Source organism: Panicum virgatum, chromosome 2N, assembly GCF_016808335.1.
Source record: "Panicum virgatum strain AP13 chromosome 2N, P.virgatum_v5, whole genome shotgun sequence".
Lineage (NCBI taxonomy): Eukaryota > Viridiplantae > Streptophyta > Magnoliopsida > Poales > Poaceae > Panicum > Panicum virgatum.
This window is the reverse complement of record NC_053146.1, coordinates 61,257,851-61,284,319: the sequence shown is the minus strand read 5'-3', so window position 1 is coordinate 61,284,319 and position 26,469 is coordinate 61,257,851. Positions and strand designations below refer to the sequence as shown.

Below are 26,469 nucleotides of genomic sequence, written 5' to 3'. Positions count from 1 at the left end.
CTGACTCCTTCAGGGTCTTAAGACACTTGCACTGGCGCGCAAGGGCCTGCTCCATGCTGGTGGTGAGGGATTCCCGCCAGGCAAGGGACTTTCTCTCCCCCTCGAGCTCTACCTCGGCAACAGCCTGCTGGCTGGCAGTCTCCTGCAGCTCCTGGTGCCATTGATGCAGGGACTCGGAGAGTTTGTCGAGCTCCAGCTTGCGGACCTCGAGTCCCTGGCTGCGAGACTCGAACTCGGATCGCTGGGGCCGCGAGGCTGGCCTCCTCCTTGGCAATAGCCTCCTCCCGCAGCGCCAGGGCTTTCTCCCATCCCGACGCCGCGAGCTCGCGGTCGAAAACCTTCCGGAGCCCTTTCCTGTAGGAGTCAAGGTCGGCCTCAAGCTCAGACCGGGCGGCGGCGGCGGCACGGGAGGCTTCGGCCTTCGTGCGCTCCTCCAGGCGGATATGCCAGTCACCGAGGCGCTGACGCTCGCTCTCTAGAGCCGCACACTCCCGCCGGAATGCCGCCTCGGCGGTAGAGGTCGCCTCTTCTATCGTCTACCGGACCCGGACCAGCACCCGGGGGAGGGGAACCACATCCTCCTCTGGGGGACCCTGCAAGAGCCGCCTACCAGAGACCACTTCCAGCTCTTCCTCTGCTGCAGGTTGGGAGCTGGGGGAGGGGATATCCGGCACAGACGTCGGGACCTCGGGTACCGAGGTGCTCGCCGTTGCCGCGCCCGCTGCCGCTGTGCTCACCGTCGCCAGGCCCGGTGTCGGCGCGACTACCGCCGTAGCCAGGGCCTCGGGGGCCAATGCGTCGGGCGTTGCTGTGCCTGGCACTAGCGCAACCGCTGCAGCTACATTGGGCGCCATCGGGTTAGCGGAGGTCGCCGCACCCGAGCTCCCCACATCCGCCGTCGCTTCTGTCGTTGTCGTCGAGGCGCCGATTGCCTGGACCCCCGCTGACGAGCCAGCAGCGGTGGAAGAGCTGCCTGGGCGAGAGGCCCTGGCAAACAAAGAGAAGAAGCCCTTCAGCAAAAAGCAAAGCACCTGGAATATGGGGAGTGAACGGAAGAACACTTACCCCGAAGCGCCGGGTCTCCAGCGTCCACGGAGGCTGGGCGACTGCTGCTGCCGTGGCGGCGGCGGAGGCGCACCTCGTGGTTGCTGTTGCTGCTGCCCTGGTGGTGGTAGTGGTGGAGACTGCTGCAGCTGTCGTGGTGGCGGCGAAGGCGCACCTCATGTCTGCTGTTGTTGCTGCTGTTGCCAGGAAGAGGCACCTCCCGGCGGTGGTGGCGGCTGCCGTGGCGGCGGCGGAGGCGCACCTCGTGGCTGCTGCTACTGCTGTTGTTGCCGGGGGGGAGGCACCTCCCGGCGGCGGTGGTGGCGGCGCAGCTACTCCAGGGGTCCTGCGTGAGACGGGGGCACGGGAGCTACCCTGCCCCACGTCCTCAGCGGTCCTCTGACGCTTTGCGGCGGGCTCCATAACTGGGGTCCCGTCGCTGCGGTGTAACCTGCGCCGGCTCGCTTCCTCTGGCGATGCGCCGGAGCTGCTCCGGGCCTGGCTGGGACCACTCGCGGCAGAGCTATCAGCCACGGCGTGCTTGCCCTTGGCAGAAAGGCCAGACCCCGCGGCGCTCGGCACGGTCCGGGTCACCCCCAGTCTGGCGCGCTGCTAGCCCACCATCGTCGAGGGTCGGTAGGGTGGCCAGCACCGCAGTCCTCAGGCTCGAGTCCTCGCAGAGGGGAACGACGCCCTGAGGGAGGATCAGGTGCTCCGGGACGAAGATCTCCCCCGTCACCGCCCGCACCAAGACCTCCAGGCCTTCCTGGGTCAGATCGCTACCCTCCCCGCGGTGGGTCCTGCTGCAGACTTGGAGTCCGGTGAAGCTCCAGGCAGGACGCGGCCGCTGCTTCAGAGGGGCGATCCGGCGCTTCAGGAAGTCCCCGAGCACGTGCAGCGAGGTGAGGCCGCTCTCCGCCAGCGCCCTGATCTTGCTCAGCACGGGGTCAAACTCCGATGGCAAGGACGGCTTGGCCCTCCAGGTCTGGCGGTCGGAGACGGGTCCCTTGGTCGACATGACGAGGCGCTCGTTGACTTCGGTGGTGGCAATCACCCACTCCTTGCGCCAATCCTCCCACTTCCCGCCAGTAAGCCCGGGGATGTAGGGAGTCTGCAGATCGCTCCTCGTCTGGAAGTAGTACACCCCCACTTCTTCCTTGCCCTCCCCGGACTTCACTAGGATGAAGAAGTGGCGGAAGAGAATGACGCAGGGCCGCGCCCCCACGAACATCTCACATAGGTGGACGAAGATTGACGTCAGGAGGATGGAGTGGGGTGTGAGATGCTGGAGCTGGAGGCCGAAATCCTCCAGCAGCAGCAGGAAGAACGAAGAGATCGGCAGCCCCAAGCCGGTGGAAATGTGCGAAATAAACAGCACAAATTCCCCGGCGCGCAGATCGCCGAGGGGAACCGAGCCTGCTCGAATCCCCCAGGCAGTCTCCTGTGGACTCCACCCCAGCAGGCGGCGCACCGTGTTCAGTTCCTCCTCGGTTTGGAAACGACGGGGACGAATGAGGGACGCCATCTTGCTATGGAGGCAAGGAACAATCTGCGCAGAAGAGCAAGGGGCGAGGAGGCTCGAAGGCAAAGGGGCGCAAAGGTTGGAAGGAAGAAGGCGAATGCGGAAAAGTAACCGCGGTATGCGGTTCGGCCATTTATGAAGCCTGACCCATCCGGCGCGCCCCGGAACCGTCGCTGGAAGCCAAGCGATGCTCACGCCTGGTGTTAGCCGCCCAGTCCATGACAAGGGGGCCCAGGCCCGCCTGTCAGGGAGGGCGGGTAACAAACAAAGGTGTGAAAAGACGGGATCTGAACCGTCGCCCGCGCGCGAAGCGAGGCAGGAAGCTGAGCTGACGTGCGCGCACAAAGTACTGGCAAGACCAGGCTTTTCGGGAACTGCGCTGGTAGTAAAGACCCAATTTACCCCGTCCGCAACAATGCCGAGCGTCGCTCGCGTGACTAGGTGTACCACTGTATGTGGGGGCCACGAGTCAGTAAGCCATTGCGATGTGATGAGGCAGCGAGAAACCCGATGGATGGTCAAAGCCGGACAAGACTCCTGCATCGTGCATAGTCTAACGCTAAAGACTTCAAGTTATGCAGAGTCAAATCACAGTAGCGGCCCCACCTGCGGGTTTGTCGCCTCTCCCAAGGTGGGCCCGGGGGCCACTGTCGGTACCCTGTAGCAGGGATACCCACTCCTACTGCCGCAAGGCAGGACTCGCGTAGTCATCCGTAACTACGCCCTAAGGGGCGGAGCAGCCGACCCCACGGGTCAGGCTCTTACCTCACCGGGCCAACGGCCCCGGACCCGCTCCCCGCTCTAGGACGGGACCAGAGACGCCACGTGTCCCTGAGGAGGGGAAGCTCCGCGCCAACAGCCGAGGTCTCTGACCCCTCATAGGGGTCCGAGACCTCCCTGCGTCCGTCCGGACCTCCCACGCGTGTAGAACCAACATACCGCCGGGGCGGGGTCCGGGGGCGCCACGTGTCCCGCAGGCGCAAGGCGCGGGCGCGAGTCTTCCGCTGAAAGACTCGCCCACCCACCGCATTCAATGCGGTTGGTTGAGGCGTGCTCTGCCGCCGCGGCACGCGGGACAGCCTTTGTCAGGCCTCACTGTAGACCTCATATTACTGAGGTACACAGTGCAGCTGCATGCGCCGCATCCGCGCAGAGACTGTCTGCCGCATTAAATGGATACGACGGCACGACACCTTTTCATCATACCGCCTACGCCGCAAGTTACACGGCCCGTTCAGCTACGCTGCAGGCAACGCCGCAAGCTACACCCTGGCGCCGTTTCGACAAGACAGGGCATGCCTATGCCGGACGGAGGATTCCCACGGGCAGAGCAAGGAAAACCAGGAATGAGATCTCCATCGCCTGTAATGCCATAATGTTTGTACAGTATATCATTTTATACTATATCGTTGGGCCCACCTGTCGGGGACTCAACGGCCATGTACACGCCTCCCTTGAGATATAAAAGGGAGGCGCTCGCTGCACACTTCAGACAGGCCAAGACTCTCACAACACAAGCTCGATTTCACTCCGAACATCCTTGCTCTCAACCTCTTGAGAGCGCAAGCAATACAACATATAGTGGACGTAGGGTATTACGCTCCGGCGGCCCGAACCACTCTAAACCTGCTGTGTTCATCACGTTCTTCCACCGAGATTGGGCTAATCCTAGCTCACCCCCGAGTACTCACCCTCTAGGTTTAGGCGGGTGCACTACGCCACCCGGCTGTGGGTTTGCACACCACGACAGCAAGGATGGTAAAAATCTATAGCACAAACCTAGCATATGGACCTCCAGAATATTTCAGAAATGGTATCTATCTCTTCACTTTCATGCTTTTTCCTGAAAGAAGTTTCCGGTTTCATGCTTAGCAATGGAATATTTCAAGTTTTCTTAGGTATTTCAGCTGTTCCTCTCAAACTTAGTTCTTTTTATAGTACTATTTGTCTGACTCAATTCTTCTGCTACACTTACAAGGGGAATTATTTTTTTGTCAGCTTGCTCAGCACTAAGTAGAACTGATAGATTCCAGCAGAGAAGCCATTTTGTTGTTGTTGTTGATGTAAATTGACAAAATTTCCCAAAGTTAAGTTCTACAAAATAGTGCTTAAAGACAAAATATAGTGTACATCTGGAATTTAACTTTTTAGGAGGACCGGTGACTTGATTTATGGTTTTCCGATTCATTTCACAAGCACTAATGAAATTAAGCATATTGCACCCTTGGCAAGGCAATTACCAAATGCTATGAGATGGTGTGGTCAGTGGACCATATCTATTATTTCCTCTTCGTGTTACTAAAGTAGCTAAGTAATGACAAAACAAAACAGCAAGAAACTTTTCAAGTTTTTCTTTTGAGCGAACTTGTGTTCTTTCAGGCAAGGTTACTCCAGAAAGTGTCATATTCAGTTTTGGTAACTTCTTGACCTTCTCAGTGTAAAATGTATACCCCCTTCACATGTAAGTTTCTTGCAAGAAATGTCTTACGCTTTAAATATACAAGGCCGTTTTTGGCAAATACAGAAATACACATGCCAGTTGGATACCAGTGAACACCCTTGCTTGCAAATTGCATTGAAATTGTTTCTCAAAATGAATCTCTGGCACATCTTCTGCACTGTGAAAATTGCACCCTGCATAATTCTTTATCAAAGCATAAACTAAAAAGACGTACGGTAGAAGTATGCCACTGGTAATAATGTATATATGCATTCCTTGTACTCTGGCACTTGATATCATAATGTATATACGCATTCCTTGCACTCTGGCACTTGATATCATGAGAGGCAGAAACATTGAAGCAGCAATGGATTAACATTTGGAGGGGAACTACTCGACAGAGGTGACTACTACACTGCTGAACCTTGCTTCTCAGTGTCTACAGTATGAGCCAAGAGATCGTCCTGACATAAAAAAGTTGGTTTCCATACTGGAGCCTTTGCAGACAAAATCAGAGGTAACCATATTTGTTCTTCTGTATTTCATATTTGATTACGTTTTTGCGAAAGGAGTATATTTAATGTCCTGGCATCACACATATCTCATGCTAATGACTGTGTTCCAGAACTACTGTGTGATGTTGCTTTATTTTTACCCTGTAAAACCAATTTTTGTCACGATGCGACAATAGAAGTTAAAATACAGAACAGAGAAATCTTCAGTATATAATGTCCAATTTGCCAGACACTGTAGTAGATGCTTACCTGCACCGCTGTACAGATAGATTATGTTACCAGCTTGCCTTTGTATACTACATCGAAGTATTTTGATCAAAATGCACAAATATTTGTTTTACTACTATTTTTGTTACATATATTGTATGTCTTGCAAGATGGACCTAACTGCCATCCATCAGATCCTATTCACGACACATTACAGAGAAGATGAATGGTCCAATGAGGTAAAAGAAATCAGTGCTCTGTTTTCAGTTGTCCTGCTCTGGATGATCGATCTGTGACACCTGCTGTCATTCTCCATGCTGCAGCTATCTTTTCAAGAATGGACACAATAGATGAGGCATGAGGGATATGTTGGATGCAAGGGAACGTGGCGAGTTTTCCTTTAAAGACAAATATTCTAATGCAGCAATCATTGTTATGAAAGCCCTTATTAGTGTCCTCAGTTTTTTTTTTTTTGAAAGCAGTGTCCTCAGATATATCAACCCAATGTAGCTGATTCATCCTTTCCCTGTGTTTCACAGTTTGTTGATGTGGGGACAATGGGGGTTACCAACTGTGTCTGCCAGATGAAGCTTGTGCTACTTTACGTGTGACCAACCTGATGCTGCAATCCTTGATGCCATGCAACTATGCAAGCATAGATCGTCTCTCCTGATATGCCAACAGCATTCTATATTCAGGCCGTTGCACTACCCAAGCTGAACATGCAAAGTGATGCTGTGAACATTCTGAATGAGGCTTCAGAGCTAGAAGAGAAAAGGAAAAAGAGCACAAAAGGTCCTTGAGAAGTGGCATCCCTTATATATAACATAGATTCACGCTATGTAGTAAATTCCCCAACCCTTTCCCCTGTAGAAATTGCTTAGCATATTGCATTGGTTAAATGTGAGATGATTAAAATTTAGATGTTAGGAAACCTATGTGGAGAAGAGGCTCTCTACAGAAGAGCCTTGTGGTCAGAATAACTCATTTGGTTTGTCGACATTCCGTGATAGGTTCTGCATTTTTTGGGCCCATGTTTACAGGATCTGTTACATTAGAGTTTGAAACTTGATATAGGTGCTGGTGGTCCAGGTGGGCCTCTGTAGCCGAAGCTAATAAACATGCCTTCGTTTGTGCAAAACTGTTTATCTATGAAATCGATTCCATTAATACAGATTTGAGTAAGTTGCTGTGTTACTACATGATGCCCATGCATGGTTTGCGCAAAGATGCGCATTACTGATGCCCACTTATAGTTTAGGGCTGACTGTGTGGAAGAAAGTTGCTGCGCTGATGTTGAATAGCTGCCTCAGCGATCATCTTGCACAAGATAGTACACAAATACATTATTATCTCCTATACTTATTGCATGTTACCAGTGCAAGCATGACTGAGTTAGTCCTGTATCAGTTGAACTCGATTGTAGTGTGCTAATTTGTTTTAAGTTATAGTAGTAGCTCGGAGAAGACAATATTTGTTCTGAGAAGAATGGACCAACTACGCCGCGACTGAGATGTTTTCGTACAGTTTGGCCACTTTACAAACGGGTTTAAAGTAGTCATATTAATCCTTATATTAAATTATTTGTATCATTAATCATGTAAGATACTAATGTAACAAACAACCTTCTAGCACTTCTGAATCGGACCCAAAAATGGCGCGCCAACGGCGCGCCCCAGACTCTAGTAGTATATAGTTGGATCGAGAATTCCAGCTGCACGGTTAGAGCTTAATAAATGTGCAAGCATGTGCTTTTTTTTGGCACGCTAAAAATTATTGTATTAGGATATGCCTTTGTTTTTTTAGGGATAGCTAGCCAGGGGACAGAATTCCCACATGAATATTGCATGGAGAACAGCAGTAAAACGGTCAGAGTGGTATTATTAAAAAGTAGAGTGGTATTACGGTCAGGTTAGCACAGATTTATTGGTGTATATTCACTTGGTAACAATTACTAAGAGTTAATTGTTAGTTTCCCTCAAAAAAAGAGTAATTTGTTAGCAAATGGCTCGTAGATGAGGTCTGGTATTTTTATTTATTACCTTGGTAATAGAACTAGTCGGTGATTATTCATTGGCAATTCATTTTCACTCTGAGTACATAATCCTATATATGATACCTGAACACCATCAGCCATTTCAAGTTTAGAACTTTTGGCCATTTCTAAATTGTATTTTGGTATAGGTCTTGCAAATTGTCTTCACAGCAACACAAAAAGAGTTTCTTACCATCTTATTGTTGTCTCAAAATGTCCATACTATTGCATTTCCGTAATCATTAACACTATGGTTTGAACTTCACAAACAATTCCTGATAGGCTGATAGGAAATCAAATTGAAGACTGTGGGGGCACAACATTTCCTTGCTGCACTAAACACTAGATGTGTTTGGTTTATAACAAAAAATTCGAGCCAAATTAATTTTGGTTAGCTATGACTTTAGTCACATTTTGGTATCCCGTGTTCCCGTTCGCATTTGAATTCTTTACTTACTCAAGGCAACTTGACAACAGGTCCATATCTTGAGCATGCATACAAAAATGTGTATGCCACACATAGAATGTAATATAGCAACTAGGATGGGAAGTGAGATAGCATTGAACCAAAAATTAAACACATTAATGACTAAAAAAACCCAAGCCACGATTAAGGAAAGGCGTGTCAATGTTAGCCAACAAAACCAAACAGTCTCCCTGATGATGTACTTCTAGGGTCAGGCCATGGCTGTCAAGAAGCTCTGGCCAAGTGACGCCGACGTCGTCGCTGCATGCATGGATCGAAGTTATCGGCATAAGGCAAAATAACATCATCAAGCTCACCTGTTGTCCATTTATCGTCACACATACACAAAGACATAGGTTTACAGTGTAGCGGTCAGGAAATTTATGGTAAAAAAATTACTTGGCGGTCTAGAGAATCCGCCAAGGAAGTTCTTTTTTTCAGCAGATATCATCAGCCGCCGAGGAATATAGAATTCTTAGCTGTTAACAAGCACCGCTGAAGAAACTATCTCTTTCTTGGTGGTTTAATTTCGGCTGCCAAGGTAATTTCAATTTGGTGCAATGGCACACACATACACACATGTGTACACGTAGCGCAAAGCGTCCAGCAATCATCTTTACTCGGAATTCATCAGATGGTAATTAAGTTAAGCTCCCATTGATACTTCCCCAAATCATTACCACAGGGCAAACCCTACCGCGCATTTCAAAAAAAATTTCGAGAAACTGCGGCGCATTTCAAAATTAAATGGATGTGCCGGCTAGATGAAGCCAACGGCTTTCTGATGCTGTACGCGCTTTCGCACTTGGACGTGGGCAGCTGTCGCTTTTCAAACCATACCATTTACGGCTCAGGCGCCGCCTCTCCTAGACAGCTGCTGCAAAAGCCTCGCGCGCCGGCGTCCCTCACCTCCGCCCCAACCAGCAGCAAGCCAAGCCGCCGCCAAGAAACCCTAGATTAAAAATCTGCCATGGCTCTCGACGGTGGCGGCGAGGTGCTCGCCAGGGTCGTCTCCGGCGGTGGAGATGAGGAAAGTCGTCATCACGACCGGATCAGTGACCTTCCGGATACCCTGCTCCTCCATATCTTGATGCTGCTCCCGCTCGTCGAGGCCGTCCGCACCTGCGTGCTCTCCCGCCGCTGGCGCGGCGCCTGGACGCGCCTCCCGCGGCTCGCCTTCGACGACGACGCGGCGCCCCGCGTCTCGCGCTTCGGGAACCTCGTCGACGGCGTCCTGCGCGGCTACGCCGACGACGTCGACATGCCCGACGTGCTCATCTCGGTCCGCCGCCGGTCCAGCGCCGGCGACGCCGTCCGGCTCGCAACGTCGGCAACCCGGCTCGCGGCGGGGAGCGTTGCCGCCAGGTTCCACCTCTACCTGTCCTCCGCCGCCGGGAACCTCTACAACGACGTCGTCGAGGAGGCGGCGGCGGCGACGCTCCAGCTGCCATGCTTCCCGAGGGCGACAGAGTTCGCGCTCGATTTCATGGGGGTGGACCTTAGGATGCCGAGCGCTGGCACGTTCGCCAAGCTGACCAAGATGTTCATCCGCGGCGTCCGGTTCACCGACGGCGGCGAGGGCATCAGCACGGTGGTGTCGCGGCGCTGCCCTTGCCTTGAGGTCCTATTGCTGCACAGGGTCCGCGGCGTGAAGGTGCTCGCCCTCCTTGCACAGTCGCTCCTGTTCCTGCGGGTTTCCATGGTCATGCAGCTGCAGCGCCTCCAGGTGGTGTCAGAAAGCCTCCGCGAGATGCAAGTGCACAGGTGTTTCTCACTTACCACCGCTCCCACGTCGATGCTTCTGAATGTTCCTGTGCTGGAGGAGCTCCACTGGGAAGACCACTACCCTCATGATGATGCCCGCGTTAGCCTCTGGGGATTGCCTAGGTGCCTCCAGAAGCTCGTGATCGCCGAGCTACCTCGTTTCACAAAGATCCTGCAGCATTTCCACCGTGCTGACACTCTACGCCTTGAAATTACTATTGCTCCGGTACGTACGTCCATCTACACTACAAATATATAGACATCTTTTGTTTTTTGCATGTGACATATGATGAAATATAGTTGGTGTTATTTGCAGGATTATGTGACACTCGTAGATAGCTATCTCATTATATTAACAAAATATATACAGGGAAATAGATATGTTGTTTATATCTATTTTATGCAAAGTACACAAGCAAATATCACTAATCCCTAGTTTATACATGTTTGCCTCAGCATTTCGAGTAATAAACTTCTATGCTTTTCGTTTCAATAGATTAGTCTATTGTCCATATACTTCTATGTTTGATTTGTGTATCTTGATTCATTATTTTTCTCAATGATGCAACGATGGTTTGCTAGATCAACTAACAGTCTACATTATTCTCTCTGGATTTTGTTTTGCACCGCTTTAGGGCCATGAAGAGCTGAAAGTGAAACTTCCTTATCATTTGGAGTTGGAGCTAATTGTGGACACTAGCCAGCACAACATTGGGCCAACAATAGTAAATCTTCTCAAGAAAAGTAGCTGTGTGAGAAAGTTGTCACTTCAAATATACCATGGGGAGGTATGACTTTTGTTACTGTGCATATGATACCACTTTTACTGCTTAAAATCATATCAATATTACAATACCTTTAACAATGTATGTTACCACGCTTTCAGATTGATTACATACCATGCGTGTCAGATTGTAACTGCCGACAACCATCAAATTGGAGACACCAAAATATCTCATTGGCCTCTCTGAAGTGGGTTGTTATTAATGGATTTAATGGCACAACTGATGAGGAGAGTTTGTTATGCTCTATTATGAAAAATGCAAAAGGACTTAGCAAAGTGTCTATAGCATCCTCTACAGGTTTCAGTCCATCTGAAAAGCTTTTGCGCAAGCTCCGTGGGCTATCTACAGCAAGTTGCACCTTCGATTACTGATACCCATCAAAAGCTTGGCTATACATTGCAAACCAATGAAATTAAAGAAGTGAAACATCTGCAAAGTCAAACAAATGAGAAGGCCAGTACTACAATGAAGCATCACCGGAGATTATTAAAGATGACAACCTGCTGTAGTGTTCTATAATACATTCAGTAGGTTTTGTTTGATATTACCTGTTCTTTGAAACATATTTTCAGCCTGTCTTGTATTGCAAGATCCAACTTTTGGCATAAAGATAATGTATGCATGGTCTGAATGATACATGGACCCATATTATCATTGACCTGTTTGTTTGATGCATGGTCATATGCCCGTATTATAACCTTAATTTTCTCTACATATATTCACTTGATCATCCTGACAAGTAACAATGATATCAACTGTCAAAACCATGATAGATAATTTAAATAATGATTGGAGTGACCCAGCAGAAAAATTATCTCAAATTTATTGGTATTTCCATGCATGCTAATACATACGATTCGAATAATTTGGTGATGTTTTCAGGGTTTGACATTCAAATTGGCGCTATTATTGGAAGATTTTTGTTCAACTGAATCCAAAATTGAAGCTAGCTAGTATGGAGGAGGGTGCATATGACTTGTGAATTTCACAAATATTGAAAGTAATACGAAACTAACTTCATATGCATATCATGTATACTGATGTAAGGGGAAAAAAAAGAGAGGGTTTTAGCTGCCAAACAAGTAATGGTTAGACATTGTCGGTAAAACTGATGTAAGGAACAAACGTTCATCATGTCATGTTCCTGTTGGAGGATTTAATTTGGTTCCACCTTTTAGATAGAACAAGTTATTGCTTCTCCCAGATATAAAACCTACCACGCACAACTACCCGTGCATATGTATTTTCCAAAAGCATTATCAGTTTTAATTTGCTGCCGAGCCGTTATGTAAGTGTGCACTAGAAATATAAGATCTAAGTCATCTTAAAAGGAGTAAATCTCTTATTTTTTGGATGTAAAAGTGGTTATTGTTGTGGGATTTTTAATATATCTCAACGAAAAAGGAGAACCTTCATCAGTGCTCCACTAAAACAAAAATCAAGGTGGTCATAAACTCAAACAAAAAGGCCAAGAACAAAATAGTTTGCATTGACTTCTAAGGCATATATATTAGCATACATGCATTAACCTAATGTCATAATTCTTGGATTTTAATAGGAATTTTACCAAATATTTATCAAGATTAACAATTTTTGTCACGCTTCATTTAGCACCTACCTCTATGAGTGTTTGCAGAATTGTTTCATTTCTTTTAAATCCAATGCACTGCTATGCTTTTTAGTGTAACTGTACTAATAAAGGATGCAATTCGGTGTCTATCAGATGAAGCTTTTATTTCTGAGATTTACTCCTTTTAACAAAATAAATAAATTGGTTTTTTTAGTACTAAATAAATTGGTGTTTGCCTATTGCTGGTTCGGCAACGTCCACCTGGGCCTTTTGGTGGGCTCTGCGTGCTGAGGCACAAGGCTGGGCCGAAATTGTCATATTGTTGGGCCGTCTATACAAGAGCGCCTCACCTCTCTCTCCTCCGTTCGGCCCTCACCGCCGGCCGGTTGCGCCGCCAGTGGATAGCCGCCCTGTTTCCGCGCCGCCACTCAACCCCAGCCAACCCCCCGTGCACTCGCCAGTGCCAGCCGCTCGTCCTCCTCCGCGGTCGCCGCTGCGCGCTCACTTCTCCTTTAGCTGGTGCCGGTCGGCGCTACTGCCCCAACAACCAGGTGCGATCCAGTCGGGAGGGGGGATTTGACTTCCCAACGCCGTCTCCCCCAAATTACACCCGCCGACCAATCCCCACTGATGAGTGGCGAAGCAGGTTGTTCTTTTTCTCCTCATTATTGTCGGGGCATTACATCTGATTACATTCAACTTCCGAGAGTGAAATTCCCATCGAACGGTCAAATCAGATAATAGGTTTGGTTACGTTGGCATTCAATTACTTGCCCCTCTGCACTGCACCTTGTCTTTTTTTTTGGGGGGGGGGGGGGGGGGGGTTGTTTCTTGTCCACGAAAGTTTTAAGGATTTGTATCAGTTTTCACCCTAGCCACATGTAGCGTGACCTCCAGCTTGAACAAGTGAAGCCATTCATCATGATATTTCCTACAAGAAAAATCATGTATGTTGAAATATTTGTCATTGTTCATCTTGTAGGCATGTCCCATCAATCAAACACTTCTTCCTGCTCAGATGATTCTGAAGATGGAAACACCATCAACCCAGCAGGCAAATACAAATACACTATGGAAGAATTCATTGCTGAGCACAGTGTCATGCACAATTTACTTCGGCGGATCAATGTGAAGATTCAGGCCAAAATCAAAGCACGGCAAGGTGGTACATCTCGCCGCCGGAAAGGTTTTAATAGGAGAGTCATAGAGAGAGATCATGGAGAGGGTCATCAACGGCTTGTCACTGACTTCTTTTCTGATGATCCAGTCTATGATGAAAAAATATTCAGAACAAGGTATCGCATGAGTAGACCACTCTTTCTACGTATTGTCCATGCGCTAGGTGAGTGGTCTCCCTATTTCACCAAAAGGGCAGATATCTGTTGTCGCCAAGGGTTATCACCTTTGCAGAAGTGCACAGCGGCTATTCGTATGTTAGCTCGTGGCTCCCCAGCAGATGCTGTTGACGAATATGTACAAATTGGTACGAGCACAGCAATGGAGTGTTTGGAGCGGTTTGCAGAAGGAGTGATTGACAAGTTTGGCGGAGAATATTTGCGAGGCCCTACTAGTGTTGATATGCAGCATCTACTACAAATTGGTGAAGGCTACGGCTTCCCTGGCATGTTGGGAAGCATTGGTTGTATGCACTGGGAGTGGGAAAGTTGCCCTCCTAAATGGATGCGCCGTCTTAATCATAGTGACCACGGCTTTGCCACGTTTATTCTTGAGGCTGTTGCTTCACAAGACCTCTGGATATGGCATGCTTGTTTCAATGTTGTTGGGTCCATCAATGACATCAGTGTTCTCAATCAATCACCGTTGTTTATGGAAGTCTTGAAGGGACAAGCTCTCCCGGTGCAATTCTCCATCGATAAGAGTCAATATGATTTGGGATACTACCTTGCTGATGAAATTTATCCAGAAAGCACTGTATTTGTTAAGACGATGCCATTCCCTCGAACAGAAAAGGAACGATTGTTTGCTAAACATCAAGAAGAGGCAAGGAAGGATGTTCAGCGTGCATTTGGAGTCCTGCAATCTCGTTTCCCCATTGTTCGTGGTCCAATTCGCTTTTTCCAACGAGCGACTCTTGGAAAAATCCTGCAAGCCTGTGTCATACTCCATAACATGGCAGTTGAGGATGAGAAAGACATGGCAAGTGCTTATTCTGAACCAAACGAAGCGTCAGGTATAACGGTTGTTTTACCATCAAACATCAAAACTGGGCCTGCCAATTGCTTAACTAATGTACTTCAGAGGACTGCCACTATTTGTAGTCAAGCAACACATGGCCAGCTAAGAAGGGATTTAATTGAGCATATCTGGCAGCAGTTTGGGCCATTTGGTGACAAGTAAATAAGTTCTAGTATTATTAGTGTACGACGTCATGTCGCTTGGTGGGTCACTGGTGTGTATCTTCTCTTACTAATCTATTTAAAATTCATTATGTTTATCTTCATTTATAAGTAGCTAATTTAAATTTAGCATTAGCATCTTGAAAAAGAAAATGTTTGGAAATGAATCAAACTGGACCTTGAAACTGAATAAATTTAAATAACTTCCATACTGATCATTCTTCAAGGTTTGCTTTAAAGTTTGGATTGTTTATGCTCCAAATTGTTCTGTCAGGTGCTCTCGATCTCTAACTTGAGTATTAATGCCCCCTCTCAGATGTAGAGAAACATAGTGAACCAAAGCACACTAGCTCATATTGCTATCTTTGATGCTTTCAACTGGGGAAAGGAAGATACATGTTTATATATATATATATATATATATATATATATATATATATATATATATATATATATATATAATTGATTATTATTATTTCCTTCAGGGGCCAGTGATCCGTCTGTTTTATTGACATCTATGTGCTGCATCATATATAACAGAGAAACCAGTCTTTCGTGCGCTGTTATCAAAATTATCGTAGTGGGCACTGTGGTGTTGAGCTTGCGTTGCTCATATTTCGAAATGGCCACTCATCGTTGCTATTGTCAGTGTCTTGTGCAGGCTACAATTGGCTTTTTGAAAGAAAAAAAGAAGCTAATTGTCAGGATACAATGAGACAGGGCATCTGACTGTGAGCTATCAATTCTGCCACTGGAAATTGGAAAAACAAATACCTTATATTTTCGTTCGCTTACAGAAGCATATCCTTTCATCAGCAGCTTATCAGCTGTCAGAGCAGAGTTTCAGTAAGAAGACATAGAAACGTCTTATTCTTGAAAGGAATCGTCAATCTGCATAAGGAACTCTGTGCCTTTGCTGTAGTCTATTCTATAAAGATTTCAGTGAAGTATTATGCTTCCGAAGTAAAAGAACATCTTCATCGCCCTACCTGATTAAACTGTGGCATACCTGAGTTATCTGGTGCAACTGAGTATTATGATATTTTTTTTATCAACAGTTTGAAATTTTGCTTGCGTTACTGGTGTCTGATCGAGCAGGGACGGCATACCTCGTCTTTAATATTTTTTATTGTGACGATAATTGCCATAGAGGCGGAGCTCCCATGCGGCGACAGTGTGGCGGCGTCTCCGTAAGATCCTAAATTCCTAATAACTGGATAAAGAGAGAGAGAGAAGAAAATAGGCTCAATAAGTTCAGCTGAGTCAGCCCAGTATCTCCAAACCCCTAATTCCCAATAGGCTACTCGGCTCCTTGCCTCCTTTCGCTCGTCCGCTGGCATTCGTGCCTCCACCATGGGGCCGCCCGCTGCCTGCGCTGGAACCCCAGCCCCCTACGGCCAATGACGCGCCGTTCCTCTCGCTGCAGCTGCAGCTGCCCCAGTCGATCAGCGATCGGATCCGAGCTGTGCGGCACACTGGCTGTCTCGATCCAAGTGCAACAGGGGCGCGCTGACTGCTCTAATGGAGGAGGAATTGGTGGGGAGGTTGGTCGCAGCGACGCCAACAAACAGATGACAGACAATAGCCATGGGTGTGGGCGTGGCTGGGGAGAAGCTGAAGGAGAGCGAGCATCAGGCTCCGCTGAAACAAGCATGCTCTGCTCCAGCTAAAATTCTGAGCCAGCTCCACCACTGATTGCGAGAGTCACGAGACCGGTTTACCTACGAGGAGGTGGAGCAGGCGGAGTCATGGAAACCAGCTCCGCCCAGGTTATGTTCATCACCTTGCAGTGTTTACTCACGTGACTAAATCCTTCAGCACGATCTTATGAAAAAAAATAATCCTTCAGCATGTACACTTTGCAGGTTTTACACACGTGAGTACGTGTCTAATTCCTTCAGCATGTATAAATTAGGCTGGAGTTCTCGACAAGGTTTTTTGTGTTATTAGTCTGGTTCCGATTCTTTTGTATATTATTAATCTTTTGCTTCTTCTAAGCTCCCTGTCCCTTCCCTGCTGAAAATATTGCTGTGTATGTCTTTGTAAATTTTTTCAACATGGTCTAATGGACTTGATGTTTTTTTTTGTCCACAAACTCATAATGAACGGGGCAACAATTTTCACTTTTTTCCACCATGGGCCACGCCCGAATTTCATTACCAGGAGTAACGAAATTACTGAGTTTAGAGGTTCAGAAAGTTCAGGAACCAAGAGTTTAGAGTTTCGGCAACAATTTTCACTTGAGATGCAAAAAAAAAATCTAAAAGCAGTAAGCAGTAAGCTGCAAGCCATACCCTAGAGGCAAAGCAGTTCATAACTTTGTTTTAAGAGACAGAAAAGAGTAGTAAAAAGAGAGAAAGATGTGTACATACAAGAACACCCTATTGGGCTGGCCTGGTCCGTGTTGGGCTGGCCTGGATGGACCATGTGGAATTAGGCCGCGGTTTTTTAATTTCTATATTTTTTATTTTCGTTTTTTACAAAAATATATTTTCGATATGGAAATTTACAGAAATATATCCCGGCCGCCCAGTTGCCGGGCGGCCGGGACCTGGCCGCTCGGTAGCCGGGCGGCGGGGGCTTTTCCGTAAAAAAACACGAAACATAATTGCAGATAGGTCCCTGGGACCGGTCGCCCGGCTGTCGGGCGGCCGGCCTCCCTCCCATATGTCAACATATATAAAGGTGTTGGCTGCCCCTCACCCCCCATCTGGCTTACTAAAAATCCAGAAAAAAAAAGAAAAAGAGAGGGAGGCGTGAGGGAGAGGCAAAACGGCGAAGCCCTGTCGGATTTTCAAGCCGGCGACTTTAGGTAACTAAAATTTTCTACATATTATTTTTTTTAACAGTAGATTAGCAATCAGTTCAAATATTGTTAGGAGTGATTAGTGGTACATTTAGGTGCAGTTACTTATAGTGATTTGCGTTGATATAGTACATTTAGTGTTAGATTTAGTATTAGAAAATACTAGAAAATTGTTAGACAAGTATTAGAAAATCAAAAAATGCAAGATAATATTAGAAAATTGTAGAAAATTGTAGAAAATTATAGAAAATGTTAGAAATTTTTTTAGAAAATGTTAGAAAATAGTTTAGCAATCAGTTTAATTATTATTAGGAGTTATTAGTGGTACATTTAGGTGTAGTTACTGATAATGATTAACGTTGATATAGTATATTAGCAATCTGATTGCTCACTTGTGATTGCCAGGGCTCAACACTATGGCATCCTCAGGATCCACCTACATTCTATGGAATAAGGTGACGGAAACAGTCCCCCAAGGAATCCAGGTGCCTATGTGTTTTTGCGGATCCTTGTGCAAACTAATGAAATCAAGAGTTTTGGGGGACGACTTTGGCAAGAGATTCTTCATGTGCGAGAATTACGAGTACGACCCGCCCAAGCATTACGGCAAGGACCGAGCAAAGTTACTACAAAACACTATCAGAGTTTGTCACTTTCAGATCTAGTAATGACTTCTAACATGATTTGGGGAAAGACTCCACCGCCTCTATGTGATTTCGTGCAGTGGTTAGACACCGAGCAATCTCAGCAGGATAAGAACCACGTGGAGCGTCAAGCAAGGTAGGCTGCACAAAGGTGGCAGTGAATGCTGCCTGAAGAACAGATGGAGGAGAAGCGCAAGAAAAATCAGGAAGAGATTCAGAAGAGGATTGCAGAAGTGGAACGTCAGAAGTCAGAAGAACGTGAAGCTGATATGGAGAGGAAGCGAGAGAGGGCCCGCCGTGCTAAGGAAGCAGGATCTGAAGCTATTAGGAAGGGAAAATACCCCCGGTGCACTCAGTAAAGCATCACCATGTAATCCAGGCAATTTACATTTTCTAAGGCATGTTAGATTTACTCACAACACGAGGTTATCGTGTTGCACATGCCATGCTTTTCATTGTCCAAGTATCTAGTAGTACGAACGCCTTAGGCCTCTGCTTTGTAATCGTACCATTGTTTACAAAATTGTATGCCTTTCTCCTTTACGGATGCTCTTATCTTGATTTTCTTCTCTGCAATCCCATCTGGTCAACCAGTAACAGAACATCAAGCAAAACACAGAATAATTCAAATAAAACTTTCAAAACCCAAGCGAACAATATAATTGAACCAACCTACACATTTAGAACTACAACCAAGAAATATTACTACACAAATACCTTCGTAATATTACATGCTACAATCTGGTGCAAATACATATCCATACATAACGAAATGTAATTATGACATACAGGTCGGAATACATATCCATACATCTGGTTCAAATACATATGCACACATAACGAAATCTAGACGCGACGGGCTCCAAAATCCGGAGGCAATCCATCGTTGGGATTTCCAGAAGGTCCAACCTCAGCACCAGCATTATCTTCTTGCATTTTAGGGCACTTCTTATAAGTGTGATCATCTGCTCCACACAGGTTACATCTTTTTTTTCTTCTTTCCTGCCTCAGACTCATCCATTCCGTTACGGATACGAAGTGTCCGCCGTCGACCTACCCCTCTCCTAACATCTGGATTGGGAATGTACATTGGAGAGATATTTGGTGTAGTGAATGATCCCAGACTGCCTATGCCATATATCTCATGGCCCCAAGTGTGCACAACGGTTTCTTTTCTGAAATATTGTGAAACAAAAACCCCAGGATCCAACCCAGATTCTGAACATGCCGCAATGACATGGGAGCATGGTAAGTGAAGAAGCTGTGGCTTCTTGCATCTGCAAAAAACCTTGCCTTCCGGCGTTATCAAGCAATCCTGAACGACCCTTTGTCTGCGGACACCCTGCCCTGTCCTGTCCTTGCATGAAACCACAAACCTTTGATCTTTTGTGTCCATGGAGACCACTCTGTGATATTGAGCCTTTTCAATTTTTTCTTTCATGTAGTTAGTGACCCTATTACAAAAAATCACACTTGGATCATTAAGTAAGACAGCTGCTGCCTGGTACCGCTCTCTGAAGTATCTTGTGCATCCGTATATGATGAATTCAACTATGCCAACAAGAGGAAATCCACGAACATGATGCATTACCATATTGTAACACTCTGCGTGGTTGGTTGTCTCGATCCCATATCGACGACTACCAGTGTCGTATAGAATTGACCACTTCTCCTTGGGTGCATCCTTAATCCACTGTGTGAAACGTCTCCGGCTGGAAGTTGAGGCCTGTTCCTTTAGCAGCTCGGCGCACATGTTATCTAGCACCTGCCACAATGCATCAAACTTCCGCTGCTGATTCTGAGTGCACAATCTCTTGAACAAATTCATAAGTTCCTTATCCTTAAAGCGCTCATAAAAATTTGCACTCATATGCCTTATGCACCACCTACTCACAACATCTGGCCATAGAGGAGGCTGTTCTCGACTTCCTTCATATAGTTGTCTTATTGCTGCTAGAAGACCAGCATGTCTGTCACTGATGAGGCAAACATCGGGCCTTCCAGCAACAACGTGAATCTTCACACGTTCAAGGAACCAGTACCAGCTCTCTGTGTTCTCATTCTCAACAAAAGCAAAGGCGATAGGAACCACCTACTTGTTGCAATCAACTCCAATCGCTGTCAGTATTGTCCCCTTATATCTTCCTAAGGGTTTATCTATTCCGCACTCTCTTCGTTCAAAAACTGATAGATGTACTTCATACGCATCATGAGAAATATATCCATCACCATAATGAACTTGAAAACGAAGCTTGCTCGACATATCTGGACACAGAATCATAATATTAAATTGATTGCTAATCTACTATTTCAACAAAAATAAATAATTGCTCGATATATCTGGACACACAATCATGCTATTTGTAAAGCGTAGAAGAATTTTGGTTACCTGCAGTCACCGGCTCGAAAATTCGGCAGGGCTTCGCCTCTCTCCCTCCCTCTCTGTTTTTTTTTGTTTCTGGAATTGTAGAGATGCAAATGAGGGGTGGAGGGACCAGCCAACCCTTATATAAGGGGGGAGAGCCGGCCGCCGGGCAGCCGGGCGACCGGTCCCAAGGACTTGTCTGCAATTATTTTTTGTGTTTTTTTTTTCGGAAAAACCCCTGCCGCCCGTCTGCCGGGCGGCCGGGATATATTTCTGTAAATTTCCATATTGAAAATATATTTTTGTAAAAAACGAAAATAAAAAATATAGAAATTAAAAAACCGCGAATTAGGCCTGAAGCGATCTCACTCCGGCACCCTCCGCAATCCCTCCACTCCTCTTAACCCCACTCCGCCGCCGCCGCCGCCGCCCAGTTCTCCGCGGTTCTATTCGCATCGGCAGCGTCTTCTACCCGAGCCGCCACCATGGTGAGATCTCCGCCCCCTCTCCATGACTCCATGCGCGGGAGGTTGGCCGCCCGATTGAGAGCCGGCAGGATGATTGCGTTTGCTGACTCGTTCGCGCTTCCCCCACTTTTATCGGCAGCCGAAGCAGATCCACGAGATCAAGGACTTCCTGCTGACGGCGCGGCGGAAGGAAGCGTGGTCAGTGCGGATCAAGCGGGCCAAGGGCGCCGTCAAGTTCAAGGTTCGCTGCTCCAGGTACCTCTACACCCTATGCGTCCACGACGCGGACAAGGCCAACAAGCTCAAGCAGTCGCTCCCGCCAGGTTCGTGCTCCGCTGCTCCGTCCATGAACCCCTCATCCATCGGCTGCTACACCTTTCGTTCGTTTTGCCTGCTTGCCAGTCGATTGTGTCGTCCCGGTGGTTTGGGATGAGTCACAACGGGTGACGGGTTTAGAATTTTAGATCATGCCGCCCGTGGCTAGATAGGGGTAGCATGACTGAATACCTGTACTTGATTTGGCATACTGGGTTGTTTGCTGGTTGCTTGCAAATCCTGATAGTTTCATGATTACATTGACTTGTCCTATGTGTCATACGAATTTGATTGATCTTAGAATTCTATGTGTCATCTGAGACATTCAGATAGTCATATAGGTTATTCTGGATAGTCTATATTCTAGATAGTCCTGTATAGATAACATATAATCATCTTTTTTCATTCTGATGGCTTGCAGTTATCGTCGCTTGTCACCAATTATTTGGTTTGTTGTCACTGTACCACAAAAATAGGGTGATTAGTCCTTGGGCATAATATGCTTATGACAGTACATACGACTATTGTAACTTTGAGCTGTCGTTTATCCAACTATTGTTCAGACTATTGTAAGTTCTAACCTTGGATCCAAAGAAATCACGCAGAATAAAATGCTTAGCTCATGCTGCAAATATGATCACACTGTTTACATGCTATGTGAATCCTGAAGTTTACATTTTCTGCATCATGAGGTCCAGTGTTCTGCATCTATTTCATTGCTTTTATGATGTGTGTACAATTTGGTTGTTATTATAGTTCACACATACTGATTGTGATTTTCCCTTTTTGCAGGTCTGAGCGTTCAGGAGATTTAAGTAGCAAGCCAAACTACGCCTTGTGGTGTCAGAGATGTTTGCCCTCCAGTATTTCTTTAGTAGGTGGGTTAAGCCATGATTGAATGAATTGAAGTTTGAGTTTAAAAAGTGTAATGTTGGAAGTGATGTATTGGACCTATGATCCTTTAGTGTAATGGTACTCCCTTGCGGAGAAGATAATCGGCTATCAATAGTTGAGTCTGAATTTTGTGAAATGTATTCTGCTTTCTTCAGATTCCTGCTCTGTTCAAAATGCTGAGTTTACGCTGTGCAGCCATTTGAAAATCTTAAATTCATGTATTTTTTCCGTAATATCTTGGCAGTTCGAGATAACATTTTGTTGTACTAATATTGATCAGGTACATGACTGAAAAATTGAGCAAAACGTTTGTTCATTAAAGCTTTAAATGTTTTGAGGTTCTGGCGTTTAAGATGATTTTTTTTTTAAGAAAACAAAATCTTAAAGAAAAAACTTCAAGTCAGTTGTACTTTGCTTTTTACTCCCTCCTTCCTCGTTTATAAGGCACACACACATATCAAGATTCAAACATTTATATCTTTGACCAATAATTTAACTATTAATTTTTAATTTTTATAATGTAAATTTTATATGGTTGGATTCGTCATCAAATATAGTTTACAATGATTATAAATTTATAATCATAAATGATATAATATATGACAAATAAATGGTCAAAGCATTCTTTGGAAGACCGTGCCATGTTCCACCGTGCCTTATAAACGAGGAAGGAGGGAGTATGGTGTAATATCAACCGTCAGATCCTTATCACTCTAATCCCTCCTTTCCCCCATTCCCCTGGCGCTGCTGCGAGCTCGACGCGAAGCGCCGCCTCCATCCTCCCCCGGCGTCCCTATCCGTGGCTCTGCGCCGGCGTCGACGCGTCTCGCAGCAGCATGGTTGACTGCCTGCGGCTGCTTCTACCGGCCGCGCGGTTCACCGCCGCCGTTCACTACCCCTGCGGCACCGCTCGCAGTAGCTTCAACCCGGGGCGTTCCACCTTCTCCGTTTGTTTCAACCGCCGCCGCCGCCGGAGCTCTGTTCCTGGTGAGTCTGTCTCCTCATTCCTTCGTGCAAGCAACCATATGCAATCTGATTTACGAAATTTCTGAAACCAAGCCTCTTAATTTCAAATTACATAAGATCAAATCAGGATTTAGTTCAAGAGAAGAATTACAGCTGGTTCTGCTCGTTTGGCTCAAAAAAGATTTGGTGATTTATGCGTTAGTTTTCTTATCCTCTGGATGAAACGTTGACAGACTTGGATCAACACAGTGCAATCTGCATCCGCTGGGACCGGAAGCGAATCGAGTGTTGCAGAGGAACCGGAGGCTGTCGAATGGGCTATGCAGGGTAACCTTTCTGCTCGCATTCTTCATTTGTTGCATCTGCTAAGAGTAAGGCCACTAGTTTTTATGGTACATAAACGCCCGGGATTCGACCAATATATAGCTCTGAAAAACGTTGCAGATTTTTACGCTTTGCGGAAGGAGGTTGAGTTGGCTGTAGAGCGTGTCAGTGAAGTCAGGCAGTCTGCAGGTTTGGAACAGCTTATGGAGGAGATCGCTTCGCTTGAGAAGAAGTCAGCAGATAGTTCTTTGTGGGATGATCCTTCCAAGGCACAGGGGATACTAGTTTCTCTGACTGAGGTCAAAGACAGAGTCAAGCTTCTCAACGATTTTAAGTCACAGGTTTGAGTCCTCATGGCATTGCTGATGAACTGTACTCTTTTACAGTTCCTATGATAATGGTTATGACACATTTGCAGCACCCGCATATTTATGCAATTCATGATAATTAATTAACAAGGATAAGAATATACTGAATATGTCCCTGCTTCTATTCTGAATTGTATATGCTATCACTTTTGGTGGAAGAAGAATGCCGAGAGGCAACAATTTGGTGTGAACACTACTCTTAGTTGTAGTGTTCCTTTCTGCTGGTAGGTTGAAGATGCAGAGACCATTGTGAAGCTTACTGAAGAATTAGATTCCATAGATACTGGTCTTCTTGAGGAGGCCTCAAAGATTATAAAGTCATTAAATAAGGCAATAGATAACTTTGAGATGACACAGCTTCTTTCTGGACCATATGACAAGGAAGGTGCTGTAATTAATATTTCTGCTGGTGCTGGTGGCACGGATGCTCAGGTAAGCATTCACTGTGTTTACATGTTTTCTTTGTATCGATTGAGAATACATCTTAGTTAAACTCACTATTGTTACACATGATGGTTGTATTCACTATCAAAGATTGAACACTACTGTTAGTTTTTTAAGATTATATGCATTAGTCATTTGGTACTTTGCATAGGAAGAAATTAAGCTTGTTACTTTCTTTTCATATTACCAACTATAAACTTTGCAATAGCTTCCCTATGCAAATCTTAGTCTTATCTGTTCTCATAAAAGGGCTGTCATGATACTATGAAGAGACACTAAAAAAAGAAAAACTAGTCCAGAGATGTTGGAAGTTCGGCAGTTTTCAAAAGTACAAACAGTGAACCATGATACAGAGATGGCATTCTTGATGGGTACTCTATGCAATGTTACTGGCTTGCAATATGTACATTGTGATTTGTTACATCTATGCTCTATATATGTAGACATATAATTATGTACTGGTCTCATGTAAGAATGGCAATGGCTGAATTTTTCGATTGAAAGCATGTGTTTGCTTACACAAAGTGTGCTAGCATTCTGTTAAAGCTCTATCGGCTTTTGCAGGATTGGGCTGACATGTTACTAAGGATGTATGTAAGGTGGGGAGAGAAGCAGCGTTACAAGACAAGAGTAGTTGAGAAATCACCTGGTGAAGAGGCTGGTATAAAATCAGCAACAGTTGAACTAGAGGGAAGATATGCCTATGGCTATCTCTCTGGTGAGAAAGGGACACACAGGATTGTCCGTCAGTCACCATTTAATGCTAAAGGGCTTCGGCAGGTAATATTTTCATTTCACAGTTCTAGTTCAGTAAATTTATCGGCACATTTTCATGAGCTAAAGGGGGTAAGACTGTCATTCTTTTCCAATTCTTAGTTTTCTGCTATATGTACTAATTTATGCAGACAAGCTTTGCTGGTGTTGAGGTTATGCCTCTTCTACCAGAGGAATCCATGGCTGTGGAAATACCTGAAGAGGACCTGGAGATAAGCTTCACAAGAGCTGGAGGTAAAGGAGGCCAGAACGTGAACAAGGTGGAAACGGCTGTTCGCATGGTCCATATTCCTACTGGCATTGCAGTTCGTTGCTCAGGTACCATTCCAGGCCAGCTTGGATCACATATGCTGAATGAATTACACAATCACACACTGGGTCTTAAGTTGACTTTGGCACAATAGTCATGGAAAAGTAACAAAATGTAGTAACGAATTGGTGGTAAGAAAAAGATGTGAAAAACTAAGTGATGCCCTCCTGAAATTACAAGAACTTTTCCTATCCCTTAATCTTGACCATACTTGATAGGAAATATTTTCTCAGCCTTTTCTAACACCGGAGTGTCAGTCCTGCACAATAAGATATTTACGACTTCAGCCAGGATGGCATAGAGATATCTTTTAAATCAAGAATTGGAAGCAACTGCAGTTTATACGACATAAACCTGATGTTTGTTTTGCAATCCTCAACAATGCAGAGGAGAGGAGTCAGCTGGCCAACAAAATAAAGGCTCTCAGTCGGCTCAAAGCGAAGCTGCTGGTGATCGCAGAGGAACAACGTGCATCGGAGATCAAGCAGATCCGTGGCGACATGGTGAAGGCGGAATGGGGGCAGCAAATACGCAACTACGTCTTCCACCCCTACAAGCTCGTCAAGGACGTCCGGACGGGGTGCGAAACTTCAGACATCACCGGTGTCATGGATGGTGAACTCGACCCCTTTGTCAAAGCGTACCTCCGGTACAAGCTCACCGCAGCAACTTCCAGCTGATGTTGAGGAGCAAATTAAAGCGACAAGTGACTGCCCCCCTATCCAGTAGTATCCATTTTTGGTACAAAGTTCATCGTTTTTTTTTCTTTTCCTGATGTAGTACACTTTCATTCATAGTAGTAGCATCTTATTTCCTGATTTATGAATCGTAACGGATAAAACCAAAATGGATGGGTTGCACCTTGAGTCTTTTTTTTTCAGAAGATTGCTGGTGGTTTTAGTTGCACTTGAACCTCCTGCAACAAGTTCGGCATCGCTTCAAGGTGTTTTACAGTGATTGAAACGTCGTTCAGCGAGATCGGTGGCCGCCTGCTCGCGAAATGCGAGACTCCTGGTCCTGGCACATGTCCGAGCTGAAGCCACACTTTTGGATGCAAAACGCCGGCCTGGAGGGTCACACTGCTGCT

At 46.1% G+C, this 26,469-nt stretch overlaps 4 protein-coding genes and 1 long non-coding RNA gene across 10 annotated transcripts; all 5 read left to right on the top strand.

Annotated features, from left to right (window-relative positions):
- Nucleotides 1-4,680: 4,680 nt before the first annotated feature.
- On the top strand, nt 4,681-6,902 carry LOC120661609. Of its 2 annotated transcripts, XR_005669976.1 has the most exons (3): nt 4,681-5,523; nt 5,899-5,967; nt 6,052-6,902. It is a non-coding gene; the product is annotated as an uncharacterized LOC120661609 (long non-coding RNA). The 2 variants fall into 2 exon arrangements; XR_005669975.1 differs by having other exon boundaries at nt 4,681-5,967.
- A 2,297-nt stretch (nt 6,903-9,199) lies between these two features.
- On the top strand, nt 9,200-10,522 carry LOC120662858 (F-box/FBD/LRR-repeat protein At2g04230-like). Its single transcript, XM_039941919.1, has 2 exons — nt 9,200-10,219; nt 10,490-10,522. Exons 1-2 carry the CDS (start codon nt 9,200-9,202, stop codon nt 10,520-10,522), a joined length of 1,053 nt encoding a protein of 350 aa, XP_039797853.1.
- A 2,182-nt stretch (nt 10,523-12,704) lies between these two features.
- Nucleotides 12,705-15,770, top strand: LOC120661608 (putative nuclease HARBI1). Of its 3 annotated transcripts, none has more exons than XM_039940504.1 (3): nt 12,705-12,994; nt 13,331-14,758; nt 15,367-15,770. In XM_039940504.1, exons 1-2 carry the CDS (start codon nt 12,979-12,981, stop codon nt 14,704-14,706), a joined length of 1,392 nt encoding a protein of 463 aa, XP_039796438.1. In that variant the 5' UTR covers nt 12,705-12,978; the 3' UTR covers nt 14,707-14,758; nt 15,367-15,770. The 3 variants fall into 3 exon arrangements, with proteins under 3 accessions (XP_039796438.1, XP_039796437.1, XP_039796436.1); XM_039940503.1 differs by having other exon boundaries at nt 15,355-15,770; XM_039940502.1 differs by having other exon boundaries at nt 15,191-15,770.
- Nucleotides 15,771-20,865: 5,095 nt separating this feature from the next.
- On the top strand, nt 20,866-22,350 carry LOC120661607 (60S ribosomal protein L38-like). The gene is made up of 3 exons (XM_039940501.1): nt 20,866-21,008; nt 21,127-21,310; nt 22,095-22,350. The coding sequence occupies exons 1-3, from the start codon at nt 21,006-21,008 to the stop codon at nt 22,115-22,117; spliced, it is 210 nt and encodes a 69-aa protein (XP_039796435.1). The 5' UTR covers nt 20,866-21,005; the 3' UTR covers nt 22,118-22,350.
- Nucleotides 22,351-22,902: 552 nt separating this feature from the next.
- LOC120661606 (peptide chain release factor PrfB1, chloroplastic) lies at nt 22,903-26,265 on the top strand. 3 transcript variants are annotated; one of them, XM_039940498.1, is made up of 7 exons: nt 22,903-23,183; nt 23,412-23,489; nt 23,607-23,827; nt 24,083-24,286; nt 24,863-25,078; nt 25,204-25,390; nt 25,770-26,251. In XM_039940498.1, exons 1-7 carry the CDS (start codon nt 23,033-23,035, stop codon nt 26,060-26,062), a joined length of 1,350 nt encoding a protein of 449 aa, XP_039796432.1. In that variant the 5' UTR covers nt 22,903-23,032; the 3' UTR covers nt 26,063-26,251. The 3 variants fall into 3 exon arrangements, with proteins under 3 accessions (XP_039796432.1, XP_039796433.1, XP_039796431.1); XM_039940499.1 differs by having other exon boundaries at nt 22,922-23,183; nt 23,396-23,489; nt 23,589-23,827; nt 25,770-26,260; XM_039940497.1 differs by having other exon boundaries at nt 22,931-23,183; nt 23,589-23,827; nt 25,770-26,265.
- Nucleotides 26,266-26,469: the final 204 nt, after the last annotated feature.